The following is a 17884-nucleotide window of genomic DNA, read 5'->3' as shown; positions in this document are numbered from 1 at the left end:
CGGTAACAGTTTTTTTTATCAATCCCTTCGAATAAATTTTGTGGGCAATTAATTTAAAGCTATAAATTGGGAATTTGTATTTAAATGAATAGCATTATTAACAGGTTTAAGTAAAAAATTAAAATAAAAAATTCAGTACTACTAAATATTATATAAACAATAATTTGTATAATCAAAATTAAGATTTTGTAGAGATTTATATAAAAATTATTTCTAGGAATAAAAATAATTTTTTTTTTCATTATTAAACCTATTTATTTTTTCAAAATGTATTTTATAAATGTTATAATTACAAAAATCCCGATCAGCTGATGAAAAAATTAAATTTATATAGTTTTTTTTATAAAATTAAAAAAAAAGTTTTTTTTCTTTATAAAAAATAAGAATTATATATAAATTTAAACCATTTTCATATTACAAATGTGTATTATAATTTTTACAAAAAAAATATAATAAAATCGGGAATTAATCGGGATTAGTTAAAAAGTTAAATAAAAACTCTTTTGAAAAAGTAAAATAAAATAATTTTTAATATTAAAACCTTTTAATTATTTATTAGGCTATAACTGCTAATAAATAATCGCGATCAAGCGCAATCGCGGTATAAGTTTATTTAAAATAAAATAAATAAAATTATTTATAAAAATTTAATTTAAAAATATTTTTAAAAATTAAAATGAAAAAAATTTTTTTGTATTAAAACGATTAACTCATTTAAAATATATATTATAAATGTTATAGTTAAAAAAAAAATTATAAATTTGAAAGCTTTTTGTTAAAATATTTGCTTAAAATATTTAATATGATTAAGTTTGTATACTTTCAAGGTCACATAAACAACCAAATTTCCGTAAAATTAATGAAATCAAATCGATAAATTTTATACTGAAAATCAAAATTTAATTTACGTTTTTAAACACGAAATATGCACTAAATTCCAAAGAAATAAATAAATTTGCGAGAAAAAAGCTTTTTACTAATATATGTACATATGCCTGTATAGCTGTATACCCTTTCCTGGCAAATTTTCTGTAGGTTTTTGAATCTAAATTTTTGTTGAATTAAAAGCTATTAAAACCATTATAGTTTAAATGGAAGCACTTTCTATGCCAGAGCAATACTCTGGAAAATTCAAATGCAGCGTTTTAATCGAAATATGAAATGTTGCGTATACGCAGCAACCAACCTATAACATCCTTCACAGATTCATTTCTTATGGCATAAGAGTATAAAAAATCTTTATCTTGATTTAATCGGTCAGTTTGAATGTCAACGTTTCAATATATTTCAGCAGACTTTTTTTTCTCGGAAATAATTAAAAAATTGCATTTTTTGACATAAAAAATGTCATATATTTGAAATTTGAAAATATAACTAAATTTAAATAACTGCAAATATTTATGACAAACTTTAACTCTCAAAATTTTTTTACCCTACTAAATATTTTAGCACACAGTATACATATTTGTACAGCTCAGCTAAAACTACGCTTCCTTTCCACTACTCCAAGGTTTAAAAAAAAAGCCACCAAAAAATTAAAAGTTTGCCAAAATCAACAATTTTACTGCCATGCTTTTACGAATATAATGAATATTTGCATAAAAAATATGCAAAATAATTATTTACTATTTCCCCTCTGCCAACAACAAAACGCTGCCATTTCCGTCATACTTACTCCCTTCTTCTACTCAGTCGCTGTGCATGATCCGAATTGTCAATTAAATGTGGCACTTAATGGAAGTCGAAATATTTTCAACACAACAACAACAACAAAAACACAACGTTAAGAGCAGCTTTCATCAATCCTACCAAAGCAAAGCAACTTCCATTGCAAATTCTACGAGACAATACAACTAAATAACGAGTGCTTTCACATAAAAGTTTCATGCAAGAAAGTTCCGTTAAAAGTTTTTACTGCATTTATTTCTGCAAAACTGCCGCTTCAGCATGAAAATTAAAGCAATTAAAAGTAACAAATGCAAGTAGTTGGTGAGTGCGAGTAGTGGATAAAGCGGTGAATATTCAAAGCAGGGCTGGCTCTCGCAGAAATTCAGAAGCCTAATGCATATGTACGAGCATATGCGCACACATGGTCATTAATTTTTATTACGCATACGCGTGCCAACAAATAAATTTATGATTTTCAGCATAAACTATCACACAGCTAAGCGACTTAGTACAATTTTCTTGTCTAAATAAATTCTTATTTGATGTGAATATTCTTTATGGGCGGCACTTTTAAGTGGTTGTTGTTGCCAGATATACATATATGCTTCTGTGGGCTTTTTTCAAATTTTTTATAGTTTTATATATTTATTTCTTGCTGAAAGTGCTGCTAAAGTATGCATAGTGACCGCATAAAATTTGGTTTTATCACAACTTTAAGCATTTTAATAGCATGTATAAAAACAAGTATTGAGAGATGACAGAAGATTAACATATACCACAAAGAAGAAATGAAAATATATATTCTATATTTGCGAGCGTCAATATGTACCAACAAAGAAAACTAAGCAAGCTCTTTTAAATTTTTCAGAGCGATCTTCATTAGTTGTGCAATAAAGTTTATAAATAACAGTCAATATCTTGTATTGCTTTAATTTACTTTAAAAAAAAAAAAGTAACAGTAATCGAAAATAAAAGTCGATAAATGATAAATCGGATCGATAAATAATTGATAATTAAAAAATGTTTTCAACTTAAATATAATCGCATATTTGTAACATATTTAGCAATCGATACAAAAAGCCGATAAATGATAAATATATCCGATAATCGAAAATTATCAAATATTTTTACTATATAATCCCATGTCATTTTCATTTGTAACAAAATCAATAATCGATACCAAAAGTTAATAAGTTCTGAATAGTTTCGATAAATAATCGAGAATTTTCAAATTACCATATAATCGATTTTTATTTTTATTTGTCACTACTACTAAACGTTATTGTTGATAGAATGATACTTAAGCTAGTTCAAGCCGTCAACAATCGATTATTAACTATAAGTTCCGTTGAAAAGATTTGAAAATCAATAAATATTTTTTTTTGTGGAGGTAAAAAAAAACACTTCAAGTTAACCAGCTTCACTCCATATAGTTACAAATACAGTTTAGCTTTCAGAAAAAGATTTGTTCATAAATTGATCATCGATTAATAAAAACGTATGCCAATAATTTATGATTTTATTTAATTTATGAGGAAAAAATACTAAAAATATTTAAAAAAATTATTGGTACTTATCGATACATAATCGATTAATCGATAAATAATCGAATAATTTATCAAACTACGTCAAATATCATAGTTTGAAGTAACGAATTGTAAAAAAATAAGAATTAAAAAAATTATCGATACATCATATATCGATAAATAATCCGACTACATCAAATCACATGATTGAAATAACGAACAGTATTAAGAATAATTATTAAAATTTTATCGATATATCACTTTTCGATAAATAATCAGTTTTAATGACATAAATAAAGCACATTGATGTTAACGAGCTTATATTCTTCTTTCAAATAAACCTAAACTTTCTAAAAACCACCACTACCACGATTCTCTGCAAAATTTGGAGGTTATGTTTGCAAAACAGACATGTCGATAGCAATAAACACCACCAAAGATAATTTTATAATTAATTGATTGTCATCGAACCTAATTGAACCGGCCCGCAAATCGGCAATATTTCAAACATTACAAATAAGAATGGGTATATAGATGCATTATACGTACATAAATATGCATCTTTGTGTATGTGTAATGAATTAGCAGCAAATTTGCCAATTGCGTCGTCGCTCAGGTCAAATTACAGGTGTGTGCCGCCACCATGCGCTGATGTTATAAACATGCATCATTGAGCCCCAAAGCGACGAAATTTGTAACTGTACATTGGTATTTGCAAATAACGGTAACTACGTATCTGGCAATAATGGGCATGTGGCATAAAGCACACATATGGTATACCCGAGTAGGCACGAGTGCGAAGTATAGCTTTTAGGGAGAAAAAACCCGTTGCATATCTCCAGGCGCATTGATGATGTGCTAAAATGCGTATACCAATGAGTTACAACAACACATACAATAGCCTAACTGTAAACTTGGCATTAGCGCTGGCATACAAACAAGCATACTCGTATATAAGCACATATTAATACATATGTATGTGTATACACATATATATGTATATGTATTGTATGTGTATGGTTCCATGTAAATTTAGCATAATGGGCATTGTACTGTTGTTTGTTTAGCAAAAACAATGCCATTGCCTGCCTGTCGTGCATGAAATGCCAATCAGCGTTAATCAATTTGCCCTGCCGCAGCTCGGCATTTATCCCTTTAGCAAACACACACACATATGCACACAAACGCAAATACTTATGCAGAGAGTTGCTACCACTTTGGCCGCAACACACACTCATCCTGTCCGGTTGGCTTGGCAGACAGCGGGGCTAACGGCAACGCAACTCCGCTGTGTGCTATAAATAAGACAACAACAGTAGAAAGACACGCCTGCTATGTACATACATATGTACAATGCATATGCGTGTGTGAGTGTGTGTGGTGTTGATGTTTGTGTGCGTGTGCGTTACATGTCAACGTCATCACAATTAACTTGCCTTTATGCCTTATTTTGCATTAAGGACATTTCGCTTGTCTTTTTCGGCCGGGGGGCTTCATGTTTGCAGCATTTTGTTAGTGTCATTGTTGCCGTTAGCTGCTATGTTAACCATTTTGCGTCGATATTTGGGTATTGTTTCTTTTCGAAAATTTTCCTAATTTACTGTTGTGCGTTTGGAGCGGTGGCAGTGTTGGATTTCCAAAGCTTTAGCTTTTTGTTTGCTGTCAAGGAAAGCTTTTTTGTTTGTGTTTTTGGTATTTGTGCCGAGATTTGTGCATAGTTTTAGGCGTTCAAGTGCGCACCAACATTCGAGCCTTTGCGCTTATAACCAAATGGGCATATTTTAGCCGCTTTCGGGTATAATGCTCTTTTAAGCAATTTATTATCCAACTTATTTGTCACACATACACGCATACATGCACATGCATGTGTATGTAGGTGTGTTTTAGTAAACCTATCCGTCCCTTTATTTGGCATCGATGGGTTCTTAAATTAATTGCTTTTTTCTGCTAGTTTATTTTGGTATTTATGCAATAAATAAATTTTGAAATAAATTAAAGCGATTTATATACACTTTTTTGTTGTTTTAGTAACTTTACCGTGTCCTTTTTGCTTGAGTTTGCTAAAATTGGCATGCCTGTGCATTTTGTCAGGCATTAATCATCTACAGATTAATTTTATTGTTATTGTTATTATTTGTTTTTTATGGTTACCGAAAGCTACAAATTTCGAAAACAGTAATCAATTACTTTTGACATAAAAAAGTAATTGTAAAAAGGAAGCTTTGCTCCACTGCGCACATACCAATTTCTGTGAAGGCTTGTCTGCTGCAGAAATTTCACATTTATTTTCTGCGAATACAATTTTCACATAATTATTTGCATTTCATTGCTTTTCAAAACTTGTACGTACACACATATGTATATGTATAAGTTTATATGTCATACAGTAAGCTTCAGGCTAAATTAGTTTCCTTTCAAAGTCAGTCAACTGGTTTTAGATCTTGCTTAATGCAGTGCATTAAAAAATACTAAAGAACAATTTTCTCATTTAAAATGTAAAAATATTTATTAATTTCTGAAAATTTTTCGGGTCCCGAATGTGAAACTTACCAATTCCGAAATTTTCAATTTGCTTTAACATATTAAAAAACTGTCTAAATAAAAATAAATCAATAAAACAGATGTTTTCAATTATCACATAAAAATGTGAAAAAATTAATGTATGTTATTCCAAAAAAAAATCGGGATCCCGAAATTTAAATTTTCCAATCCCGAAATCATACCTTTAAAGTACAAAAAAATGAAAATTTATCAATCTATTGATATATTTAATATTTATCCCAACTCAGCTCAAAATGCAAAAATTATAAGTAACGGAAAAAGTCGAGATCCCGAAAGTTAATTTTACCAATCTCATATTTTTGAGTACTTCTCTAAAATACAAAAATATTCGGGAAAAAAGTGAATCAGTATAGTAAATACTCAATCTCAATCCAACGCCGAATTAGTGCAATTTTCAAAATATTATAATATTTTTTTTTATGCCATAAATAAAAAATTCTCAATTAATATGCAAAAAATAAAACTAATACATTTCGGCATCCCAATATCGAAATTTACCGATTCCGAAACTCAATTCAAAGTACAAAGAAAAATTCAAACTAAAAGTAAATCAAAATAATTGATGTCTATTAAAAACTCAACTTAAAAAGTAAAAATTTGTAGTATGCTCCGAAAAATTCGGGATTTAATTTACCAAAATCGAATTTTGAAATCATTATTTACAATATAATAAAAAGAAAATTAATAACAAATATAAATCAGTATAAGAAATATACAATCAAAGTATTTCCAGTCCCGAAATGCTGAAATTTACATAATCATTATTTTTTATGCCATTTACAATAATAAAATTTTAATAAATAAAATTTATATTTTTACTATTTTAAAATTATTTAAATTTCTTCAATCTAAATGAAAAGATGTCTAAGTCGTTCTAAAACTTTTAAAACTTTCAAACAATTAATTTCGAAAATATCGAAGTAATATTTTTAAGAAAAAAGTTTTAAGCATAATCAAAAAACATAAATAACGGTAAACAATAGCTAATACGTTCTGAAATTATTTCGGGATCCCTAAAATATCGAAGTAAATAAAAACGTTATAAGCATAATCAATATACAATTCTGAAATTTTTTCGGGATCCCGAAATTTACAGCCATCGATCCCGAAAATATCAAAGTAATTTTTTTTAGATAAAAGAGTCATCAGCTATATATATACATACATACATACGCATATTGAACTTGTAAATAAAAAAACATGTATGTTCCCAATCCCGAAATACCAAAATTTCCAAAATAGTATTTCTGTCATTGAAAATATAAGCACATATTTATATATTTATATGAAATTTATGCCTATATAATATATTATATATCGACAATTTGCATACATATGTATGTAAGATATAAATATATAGAAAACCCTTGTCTATCCTCAAAATGACATGCCCTAGAAGGTTTAAACAGCTTTTTTCACAAAACAAATTCACCCTTCAACCCAAATAGAAGATCCACAATAAATTTCAAAATCAGCCTTCGGCAATACCATTACATAGTGAAATAAATTATAGAGGATTTCGTGAATTAAGGCATGGCTTTGAAATGCTTTTTGTTGGAGCTAACATGTCACTACACACATTAAACACATACGCCAACTACGACTTTATTACTTCGCATTCTGTGTACCCCATATTCTCCCGTTTCTCTTTCTTATTTCATTTACATTGTTTTTGTCGCTGTCACCGCTTACGAGTAATTAAATTCTGTGTGTTAAATCGCGCGAAAATGTCATAAAATGAGCAGCGGCAGCGGCGACTGTCAGCGTTGTAAGCTTTTAATTCATTGTTGTTGTTGTTGTTGTAGTAGCAGCTGCTTTTTCATTATTATTATTATTATTATAATTGTTATGATATTTCTAGCATTGTTGTTGCTGTGCCTTGATATTTGTGGCGCTAGTCGGTTGCTGGCGTTTTTTGATATACGCCTCTGTTTCTCAACATTTTTCGCTGACATAATTGTGTTAATCTGCTTGACTGCCTTTCCAACGCCTTTCCGTTGCTTTTCTTTCCTTGTGGCATAACGCATTTTTTTCTCTGCGTTTACCATTTCTATTAATAGAACGCTTCATCTGCTGTGGCCTCGGCGATTAAGTTCTATGTCTGTTCGCTGATTTGGTTTGGTTCGGTTGCTTTTGCTGCTATACTTTTTATTTGATTGGCTTCTACCAGCCTGTTGGATGTGGAAGGAAATCACTGTCATCCGTTCCGCCATTCCTACATTTATTCCCTCCTCTCATTTCGGCTGTATATATAGTTGTTGTGTACATCTAGCTTCTATCAACATTTCAGCTGAATCAAATTTTTATGAATGGAAGATTTCATTATTCTTAAATTGCCGAGTTATATATGGACCATTCTTCATCTGTATGTATATATATGTCTGTATTGCCTCTCTTTCTCTCTCATCACTCTCTTCCTCCTCTTCGATTATGTATAAATTCCGTGTCTCTGAAGGCATTCATAAAACTATATTGTCTTGAAGTCTGATTACATTACTTCTATCAACATTTTATTAGCCTGTAAGTATTGTGCAGAAATATATGTATATTATATGTATGTTCAAGCATAGTTTGGAAATGTGTCATATGAAATTTCTTATTAACAGTTGCCTAATAGATTTATAAAAGCTTAGCCTTTTTCGAAGGCCACCACGGTTTTCCTACTTGCCTAGCTTTTAAGCCTGCTCATCGGTGGCTGATAGAACTTTTAATGCCTACAGTGGTCTTAAATTACGCTGATATGCCCAAAAAAGTTCGAACAAAAGTTTTATGGGAGAGTTTCGAAGTTAAAAATTGTTTCTGGAAGCCACTAACTCGCTTAGTATTCTTTTTTGGACCCCATATCTTGACAACGGATCTATATTGCCTACACCAAGTAGGATTGATGGACTCAAATGAGTGGTTCGTCATCTGTTTAGACACGCGCTTATAAAAAAAAATATAAAAAATATATATGTATATAATAGCTATTATTCGGAACTTATACTCTAGTATGAGGGTTTCCAGGCAACAATAGCTGCCAAGTTAACATAAGTATGAGTATGTGCATATGTATATAAATCATTTTCACCGTTTACAAAAGCTTTTAATTTAAATTGAGAAATATTATTTGAAAGCCAACTCTAAAGAAACTTTAATTTAATGCATTTCGATTACATTAATTGCTGTCGATTGCATGTTGTAATATGGCAGATGGAAAAGCCTCAGCAACAACAACAATAGCAATAACAATTTTCATAATGACAACAACGCTTGCTTGGATTATAAAGCACTAAAAACGATATGGCAACAAACATACCATATAATTCCAACAACAATAACATAATAAAACAACAACAACAACAACAACAAAATTTTTATTCAAGCAACAATGGCTTATTGCAACAACAACAAAAACGTATTGCAACAACAACAGCAATTTATTGTAACAACAACAAAATCATTTTATAACAACAACAAGAAAAACTTATTACAATAATAGCATTTTATTGCAACCACAACAGCAAGTGTGCAGCCGAGCAGCAATTTCGCTGCCAATAAGTGAAAGTGAAAATCTTGAAAGTTGTTACTCGTTGTTTTTGTATTGCACATTGCTGCAAGTTGACACATGTGTACAGGCAATTTCTAGTAAACTTTTTGCACGAGCGTGTTTTGCGGACTTTGCAGCTGGTGCTTGTTTCGCAGTGCATTGAACCTGCCACCATTGCATGCAACATGCAACACACACATATACTGCATATCGTTGTACAGTTGCGGCAGTAATAAAACATTATCAGCCTTTGATCGATCGAGCAAACTTTTGTACACCACGTCTATCTGACCATTTCATTGCTCTCCAGTCTCGAAAATTGCAGGGCATACATACACACATGCATATGTGCCACATACATTGCTATTGCTGTAAAACACCAGCGCATTCATTTTCATCCATCAATTGCACAGCTAATTACCTTTGGCCACTTTTGGGCCGACCGACCGGCTTGGTTTGTGCGCCACCAACTAACTGTGTCTATAACTTGCCTGCCAGCTACCTGCTTGCCACGCCACTTTTGGTTATTGCAGCTAGCGGCTATTGACCACAAATATGTGGCGGCACGACTTGATACGTTTTGGTAATACGCCGCGCTTGCCACCGCTAGTCTGTTGTGTGCTTGCAACATGCTTGCCACCAAAATCAAAGTTACATTGGCTTTCCGTTTGTAGGTGAATTTCCTTGTTGGGCAGTTTATTGGGAAACTGAATGCACGAAGAAGGAAAAAACGGCAGCGAGACACAAACAAAATCATAAATTGCGCAAACTTAATTAAATCAAAGCAATAAAAATGCCGTTGAATTGCATATGAGGCATTTGATTTGTGATATGGCAGTAAAAATTTTATTTGTGGCGCACTTTTAGCAACATGTTGCGCAACTAGCGTATAACTAACATATTTGAAATGGTTGAATTTGGCAATATCACAAAAATAACAAAAAAAATTATTGCGAAAGTAAAAGCGATGTTGCAGCAACATGTTGCATAACAACTGTTGTTTTTTGTTGCGAGAAATTTTTTTTTTACAAATTTTGTAAGATGTAATACTTGTATTTGGTAATATTACTGTAGAATAAAACAATAAAAATTTTTTTTTTTTTAATATTAAAGAAAAAGAATTGTATTAGACCGTAAACAATGATATTTAATCTTGCTGTTGCAAAATAGTTTTTAATAGTTTGAGCTGTGGAAAATACTTTCTTCATTGAAATGTTACTGGCAATAATTTACATATTAACAGGTGTAATTTGCAGCTATACCAACTGATTTCTGCAACATGTTGCGCAACATAATTTTTTTTTTCGTGTGGTAGCATGCTTTTCACCAATAAAATTGCAAAATTTCAATTTTTTTAAAGCTTTTAGACTTAAGAAATAAGTTGCGCAACATGTTGAGCAACATTGAAAAATATTTTCGTCAGGAATAATTTTTTTCAACAATATAACAATTGTATATATAACATTTTTTTTTTGTTTTTATCAATTACCAACTTTTAAATAATAAAATCCGCAGCATGTTGAGCAACAATAAATATTTTTCTAAATTAAGTAGATTATAAGATTTAAAATTTTTGTCTATTTTTTTTATCTAATTTTAGTAAAATAAATTATAGTAGATACACACTATGCTTTACTAGAAACAGTAAATGTTCTGGCAACAAGTTGAACAGCTTTAAAATATTTACGAATATCCATTAAAACCAAGAAAATTTACCAGCAACATGCACAAATACATACAAAAATACTGAAACTACTTTTTTTTTTTTATTTTGTTATATAAAATGAAAGAAAACCATATAATTTATATTATATTATTTTTTTTTAAGGTGACTTAAGTAGAAATAAATGAAAATGCTAGCAACATCCTGAGCAACATTTGTATACTAAAAATTTCAGCAAAAACAATAAAATATAATTATACGAGAATAAGGAGTTAAGAGCAAAATATACTTAGCAACATGTTGCGCAACATTGATGCATTAAAATTGTTGCGTAAAATAAAAACCAAATTCAAAAATTAATAAAACCAGATATATTGTGCAGATTGACACATTAAAAAAAATAATGAAAATTCATCCAACGCAATCGCTTTCACCAGTTTTATTGAAAACAAAATTCTTAGAGAAATTAACTTTTTAATAATTGAATAATTTTTCCATTTATTGCCTGTGCGTGTAGATTAAATTCCTGAAAACCAAAGAGGGCACCGCCATGGTACAAATGGGCGATTCGGTCGCCGTCGAACGCTGTGTCCAACATTTGAACAACATTCCCGTCGGCAATGGTGGCAAAATCCAGATTGCCTTCTCCAAACAGAATTTCCTGTCCGAAGTTATAAATCCATTTTTATTACCCGATCATACACCCAGTTTTAAGGAGTATACCGGCTCAAAGAATAATCGCTTCCTGTCGCCAGCACAGGCAAGCAAAAATCGCATACAACCACCGAGCAAGGTAAGAGCGAAGAAAATGAAAGAGAAGTCTCAAAATAATTGTTTAAATATATAATAAAAGATTAAAATTTAAGGAAATAAATATTTTATGAAAAAAAAAAATTTTCCGAAAAAAATATAAATTTTTAAAGAAAACAATTTATAAAAAAATATTTTAATAAAAATAATTTATAAAACATAAAAAAAAATAATTAAAAAAGTTTTATGAATATTAAATTTAAAGAAAAAAATTAGAATAATTAATTTATGTATTTTTTTTCTATTATTTAAAAAAAATTATTGCTTTTTTTCAATTATTTTTTTTTTTAATTTTTGTATACATACATACACATAAATAAACATATTATTTTTAAATTTTCAAACCTCACTTTTTAATTTTTTTTTTTTTTTTGTATGCCACCACAGATTCTGCACTTTTTCAACACACCGCCTGGCTTGACCGAAGACCAGCTCATAGGCATTTTCAATATCAAAGAAGTGCCCGCCACATCAGTGCGATTATTCCCACTTAAAACGGAGCGTTCCTCATCGGGCCTAATTGAGTTCCCCAATATTTCACAGGCCGTCTTGGCCATCATGAAGTGCAATCATCTGCCAATTGAGGGTAAAGGTGAGTTTACACCAAATAGTGAAAATGTTTTGTTATAGTAAAAATTCACTATCAGAAGTGAGTTTAAATTTATTCGAATTAGTATAGCCTACTTTTTGGCGCATTATCAATTAATTTTGATTGAAACGTTACTGCAGGTTTCAAATGCTTGTTATATAGTTGAAAAATGATAAGATATAATATTTTAACTAGTGGAAATAATATATGTGTAATATTACAGTCATTGAGAAAAATGCATAAAAGTAAATTAATAAAAATTTAGAATAAAATTAATAAAAAGGTAAAATAATTAATATTAAAATTTGTTTAACAAAAAATAATTTTTAAAAAATAAAATAAAAATGTAAAATTAAAAAAGAAATTTTTTAAATTAAAAAAAATATGTTAAAAATTTAATAGTATTTAAAAAAGTTTAAAAAAAGTTTTAAAAATGTCGAAAAAAAATTTAATTGTAAAATTTAAAACTAAATTTGAAATATTTTTTTTTGGAATTTACAGTTAACATTTCTTTTATCTCCCATATATCATGTGCTGATCCTTTTCTAATATATTTTTTCTCTCCAATTTCAGGTACCAAATTTCCCTTCATCATGAAACTCTGCTTCTCATCGTCGAAGAGCATGAACGGCGCATGGAATAATGCCACCAATGAAGGCATGATCGAAAAAGAGAATGAAGTGGAAGTGAAGCAGGATGTATATAATTGAGATTTAATACAAATTCTCTAAGCTAAAAAAAAAAAAACAACAGCAACAACAAGAACTACATGAAAATAACACAACACAACCACAGGCATATATAAATATAGAAAATAGAGGACAACAGTAAATAAATGGCGAACAAACACTTAAGCAAACCAAATACAAAAATAAACAAAACAACAATTTGAAAGAAAAACATAACTAAAATTAAAAAAAAAATGCAACGCTGCTTGAAGTTGAGAGAGAGAGAGAGAGAGAATAGAGAGCAGTGTGAAGACTGCAACGGCGGCAGCGTCAGCGCGCAGCATAACGGAATTTTCTTTTTAATTTTTGGTATAACAAGCAGATAGCAACAATAATTACAACAACAACAATTACAACAAAAGAATCAAAGGCACTTATTTTTCTAGTAGCATAATTCGTTGGTATTCAAATGAGACAATTTATTATAAAATATTATTATTAATGATTAATTATTACTATTTACTATTATTACAATTTAATTATTAATTAGCTACATTTAAATTGCATATTACATACCTACATATTATATAATATTTACTTAATTTACGCGCATCAATGATTTCGGTTTTGTTAGCACACATTTAATTTGCATACAAAAAAAAAACTTTTTGACGAATTTCGACTGGAACAAATGTTCATAATAACTACTTAAAACTATGTAGACATACATACAAACACGCATATCGGCATGCTAAAGTATATGTAACATATACATAAATAAATTGTACACAAAAGAAGCGAAGTTAGCGGACCTGTATGTGAGGCGCAAGCGAAAAAACGTGCATGTGTGCGCCTAAAAGTATGCTTAATAATTTTTTTATGCTCAAGGAGCAGCGCGCATATTATGTACGCATGTATATTTCCGGCGCCAATTGACTTGTTATATATATAAACGACTATTGTATTAAAAATTTAGTTCTTAATATTAAACATTATTATTTCGCGCATATTACATTTGTTTCATTGCATACACACTACTTATTATACATAATTATTATTATTATTACATTACATAATATAATTTTTATAATAATTTCGCACCAAAATCATTCGCTTGTTGAATTTGTAAATTGAAATTGAGTGGACATTAGTTTTAAATAAATTATAAATAATTTAAAAAATTATAATTAATTACAAAAAATATATAATTAATTATAAATAATTATAACAAATTATAATTAATTATAAATAATATTAAAAAAATCTACAAAATATCAAATAAATTTTAAAATAAAAAGCAAAATGAAAAAACTTAGCAAAACAAGAATTGCAAAAAGCAAACGCTAAAAGTGACGAGTTTGAAATATTTAGCGTGCAAAATGCAAGAAGCGTTCGGCGAAATACAAAAACAAAAATAATATTTGATTTGACAATATTGAGCAACAGCAGAGAGCAAATAAGTACATACATAAATATTAGTGCAAAAGCAAACGAAAAAAGTTGCAAGAAAAATTGAAAAAATTCAAAAAAAAAATAAATAAAATATTTGCAAAACCTGCAGTTGCAAAAGTATTGCAGCAACAAATGTAGAAATAAAGCAAAGCCAGCAATTTTTAATAAAAACTAAATAAAAATTATAAAAAAGGCTAAATAAGTGTAGCAAGCAAAGTAGACAGCAAAAGAAAACAAACCAAAAATATATTTTTTGCTGCAAACGCGCGCTTTCACATGCCAACTCTACTCTATAGACATATGTATGTATGGCTGTATGTGGTTGGCTACATATCCTGGCCGAATAAAAGGTCACAAACACACAGCCGCATACATACATACAAACAAACAAACATGCAAACAAGCATGCGTGTGCTGGCGTTGGCGGCATGTGAGCGAGCAAACAATATGTACTAACTCTAAATAGTAAAAAAAAAACAATAATAATAAAAAGAAGAAATAAACAGAAGTAAGTTGAAACTACTGTGTATTAGTTTAGCAGAATTGTGTGCAATTTGAATTGAATTTAAAAATTCAGTTAGTAGTAGTTGAAAAAAAGAAAACAAAAAGAAAAACAAAATAATTTTTAAAATAAAAAAAATAATTATTTAATTAAAAAAAAAAATAATTATTTGAATTAAAAAATAATAATTTAAATTAAAATAAAATACTTTAAATTAAAATAAAATAATTTAAATAAAAATAATAATTTAAATAAAAATAATTAATTTATATTAAAAAAATTAATTTATAAAAAAAAATTATTTTATATATAAAAAAATTAAAATAAAATTATTTAAAGGAAAAGATAATAATTTTAAATTAATAAAAATTAAAAAAATTTAATTAAAATAAAATATATATGAAAATGAAATAAAATAGTTTCAAAATAAAATAAAATATTTTAAATTAAAATAATACGCAATAATTTAAAATAATTTAAACTGAACGTTAAATTAACGTAAGCCCAACAAAGCAGTAAGCAAAGGCTACAAAGCTCTAGTTGTGGAAGAGACATATTCAGTGGTGTCAGCTTATATGGTATATATGTATGTGTATACATATACAAATTATATTATATACATATATATTTCTATATAAATGACAGACACATAAAGTTGTTGTAGCAAGAGAAAAAGAAAAAAGCTAAAATAAAAAAAAAAATATTATCTATGTATATACACATGCATAAACAAGCACATGCATATGCGCTAACGTAAAATAGTGTGTGTGCGTGTGCGCAAATGATGTTGCAGATGGAGGAACACTGTGTTGCACAAGCTGAAATCTACAAAACAAACAAAAGACATTATTTTGTTCTAATATTAATTTTTAAAACAAATTCTATTATTAACTACTAATAATTAATTGTATACAACAACAACAACAAGAAAAAGCAAATAAAAATGAATAAATGAAATGCTAAGTGGTTAAGCGCTATATAAAGAAAACTTACTAATTTAATATAAATTAATTGAAATTATTTAAAAGTAATTTAATGCAAAAGAAACAAAAACAAAAACAAAACCATTTTCGAAATAACTGTAATTGTATGGAATATGAGATAAAGCTATTATTATAAAAATAATTATTATTAATAAAACAAAAACAAAAAATATTAAATTAATTATTACAAACTTTGAGTATGAGTACTATGATTACTATTTATATGCATATATAAATATATATACATATAATTTTATATATGTATGTACTTGTAATAAAAAAAGCCAGCAAAAAGGAAAAAGAACTCAAACTAAAGAACCATTTTTATGTATGCAAAAAAAAAAATTAAAGTAACAAGTAGTGACGAGAGGGATTTTGGGTGGAGGAAAGCGCGCTCAAGACGCCAGCGTAAAGCAGGGAGGACTAGTAAGTGAAAAAATGTTGCAAGCACATGATGGGCAAGTAAAAATAACAAGTCTAAATTAAAAAGAAAAATTGTATTGCAAAGTGAAGTGCATGAAAATTATACAAAGAAGAAGAAAGAAGAGCAGGGCATACGCAGAATGACAAAGACACCAAATAGAGAAACAGCAAATGCAGCGAACAGAAATAAATTATTAGATGAGGAGGCGAAAAGGGGATATGAAATGTGTAAAACATGCCAATAAGTGTGCTTCAAATACAATTTAACGGAAAAAATTATTATACATGCATGAGAGTTAAAAAAAACGATTTCGTTGAAAGCCTTTTAGAAAATGATAAATGAATGAGTAAAAATCAGACCGAACAAGAAATTATTACAACTGAAAGCAACGTTACTGCACAAGCAAATTTTTGTAAAACAACTTTTTTTTGCGAGAGCTTTCAAGCACAAATGCAGTGCAAGACGGTAAAGCTAAAGCGTATATTTACGAGTGTATTTCAAAGGTGTATGCTAAAGGTGTTTTAAAAATATATGGTTTTAAAGGTATAAAAGCTCTAAAAGTACGTTAAAGAATTTTACAACAAAACTTTTTAAATACTTTTCTAGTAGCATTAAGCTTTCGCCAATGAAATTATAAGTTAAAGCTCAGTAGCTTTCGACTTAAAGAATTCTGTACAAATTTTCATTGAATAAAAGCTTTATGAGAGTGTTTCACCACAGCTTTCGTCAAATAAAGCTAACTAGCTTTCAACTTAAAAGTTCTGTGAAAATTTTCATTGTCTATAAAATGCCAAGAAAAGTTTTGCTCGAGCAACTAAAGCTCATTAGCTTTCGATTAAAACAGTTATTTACAAATATTCATTGATTGAAAGCTTTACAGGAGCTTTCGTCAAGTAAAGCTCACTAGCTTTCAACTACAAAAGTTATGTGCAAATGTTCATTGTCTATAAGTTTTCAAGGAGTGTTTCACTCCAGCGTTCGAGCTTTCAACAATAGTTTCGAAAATGCCATGCACGACTCGATGCGCTATATATTTTACAAATGAACTCATGAAAGCTTTACAAAAGTTGTTCTACATAGCTTTTCGAACGTTTCTAAGCTAAAATGATGTTGTAAAAATTATAATAGCTAGCAGTGAGATTCGTTTTCGATTTTTAAAAATTCAAAACGTTTGAACTTTGCCTTATAATTGTTTTTCCCGACTTTTTATACTAGAGCAAACAAAAAATCTGCGATGAAAAAAACAAAAACATATTGAAACACGTCAAATAATTCAAATTATACATATAACGCCTAAAAGTATGCACCAGTATTTGCTAAATAATCTAAGTTAGTGCTAGATCTGTATACGAACACGAGATAATAATAAATGTTGCACTCAGCTTCATCTTCCTTTGTTTTTAAACCGAGGAGTTCGAAAATACGCCATGCAGACCAACTGAGAGTTAGTAGTCGTTGCCTACATTTAGGCATTTTTTGAAATTGAAATTGAAACTTTTGAAGAGTAC

At 28.9% G+C, this 17884-nt stretch overlaps 1 protein-coding gene across 15 annotated transcripts in view; it reads left to right on the top strand.

Moving 5' to 3' along the window:
* The window catches only part of sm (heterogeneous nuclear ribonucleoprotein L), a 237508-nt gene extending 221061 nt beyond the window's left edge, over window positions 1–16447 (top strand). For all 15 annotated transcript variants that reach the window (XM_014229753.3, XM_036374938.2, XM_036374932.2 and 12 more), the window contains 3 exons: window positions 11466–11741; window positions 12146–12350; window positions 12921–16447. In XM_014229753.3, coding sequence (XP_014085228.1) covers window positions 11466–11741; window positions 12146–12350; window positions 12921–13057 — 618 coding nt within the window. In that variant the 3' untranslated portion in view covers window positions 13058–16447. The remainder of the gene's footprint in view (window positions 1–11465; window positions 11742–12145; window positions 12351–12920) is intronic.
* Window positions 16448–17884: the final 1437 nt, after the last annotated feature.

Source organism: Bactrocera oleae, chromosome 4 (assembly GCF_042242935.1).
Source record: "Bactrocera oleae isolate idBacOlea1 chromosome 4, idBacOlea1, whole genome shotgun sequence".
Classification (NCBI taxonomy): Eukaryota; Metazoa; Arthropoda; class Insecta; order Diptera; family Tephritidae; genus Bactrocera; species Bactrocera oleae.
The sequence above is the reverse complement of the archived record's forward strand: the minus strand, read 5'-3'. Positions and strand labels throughout refer to the sequence as shown.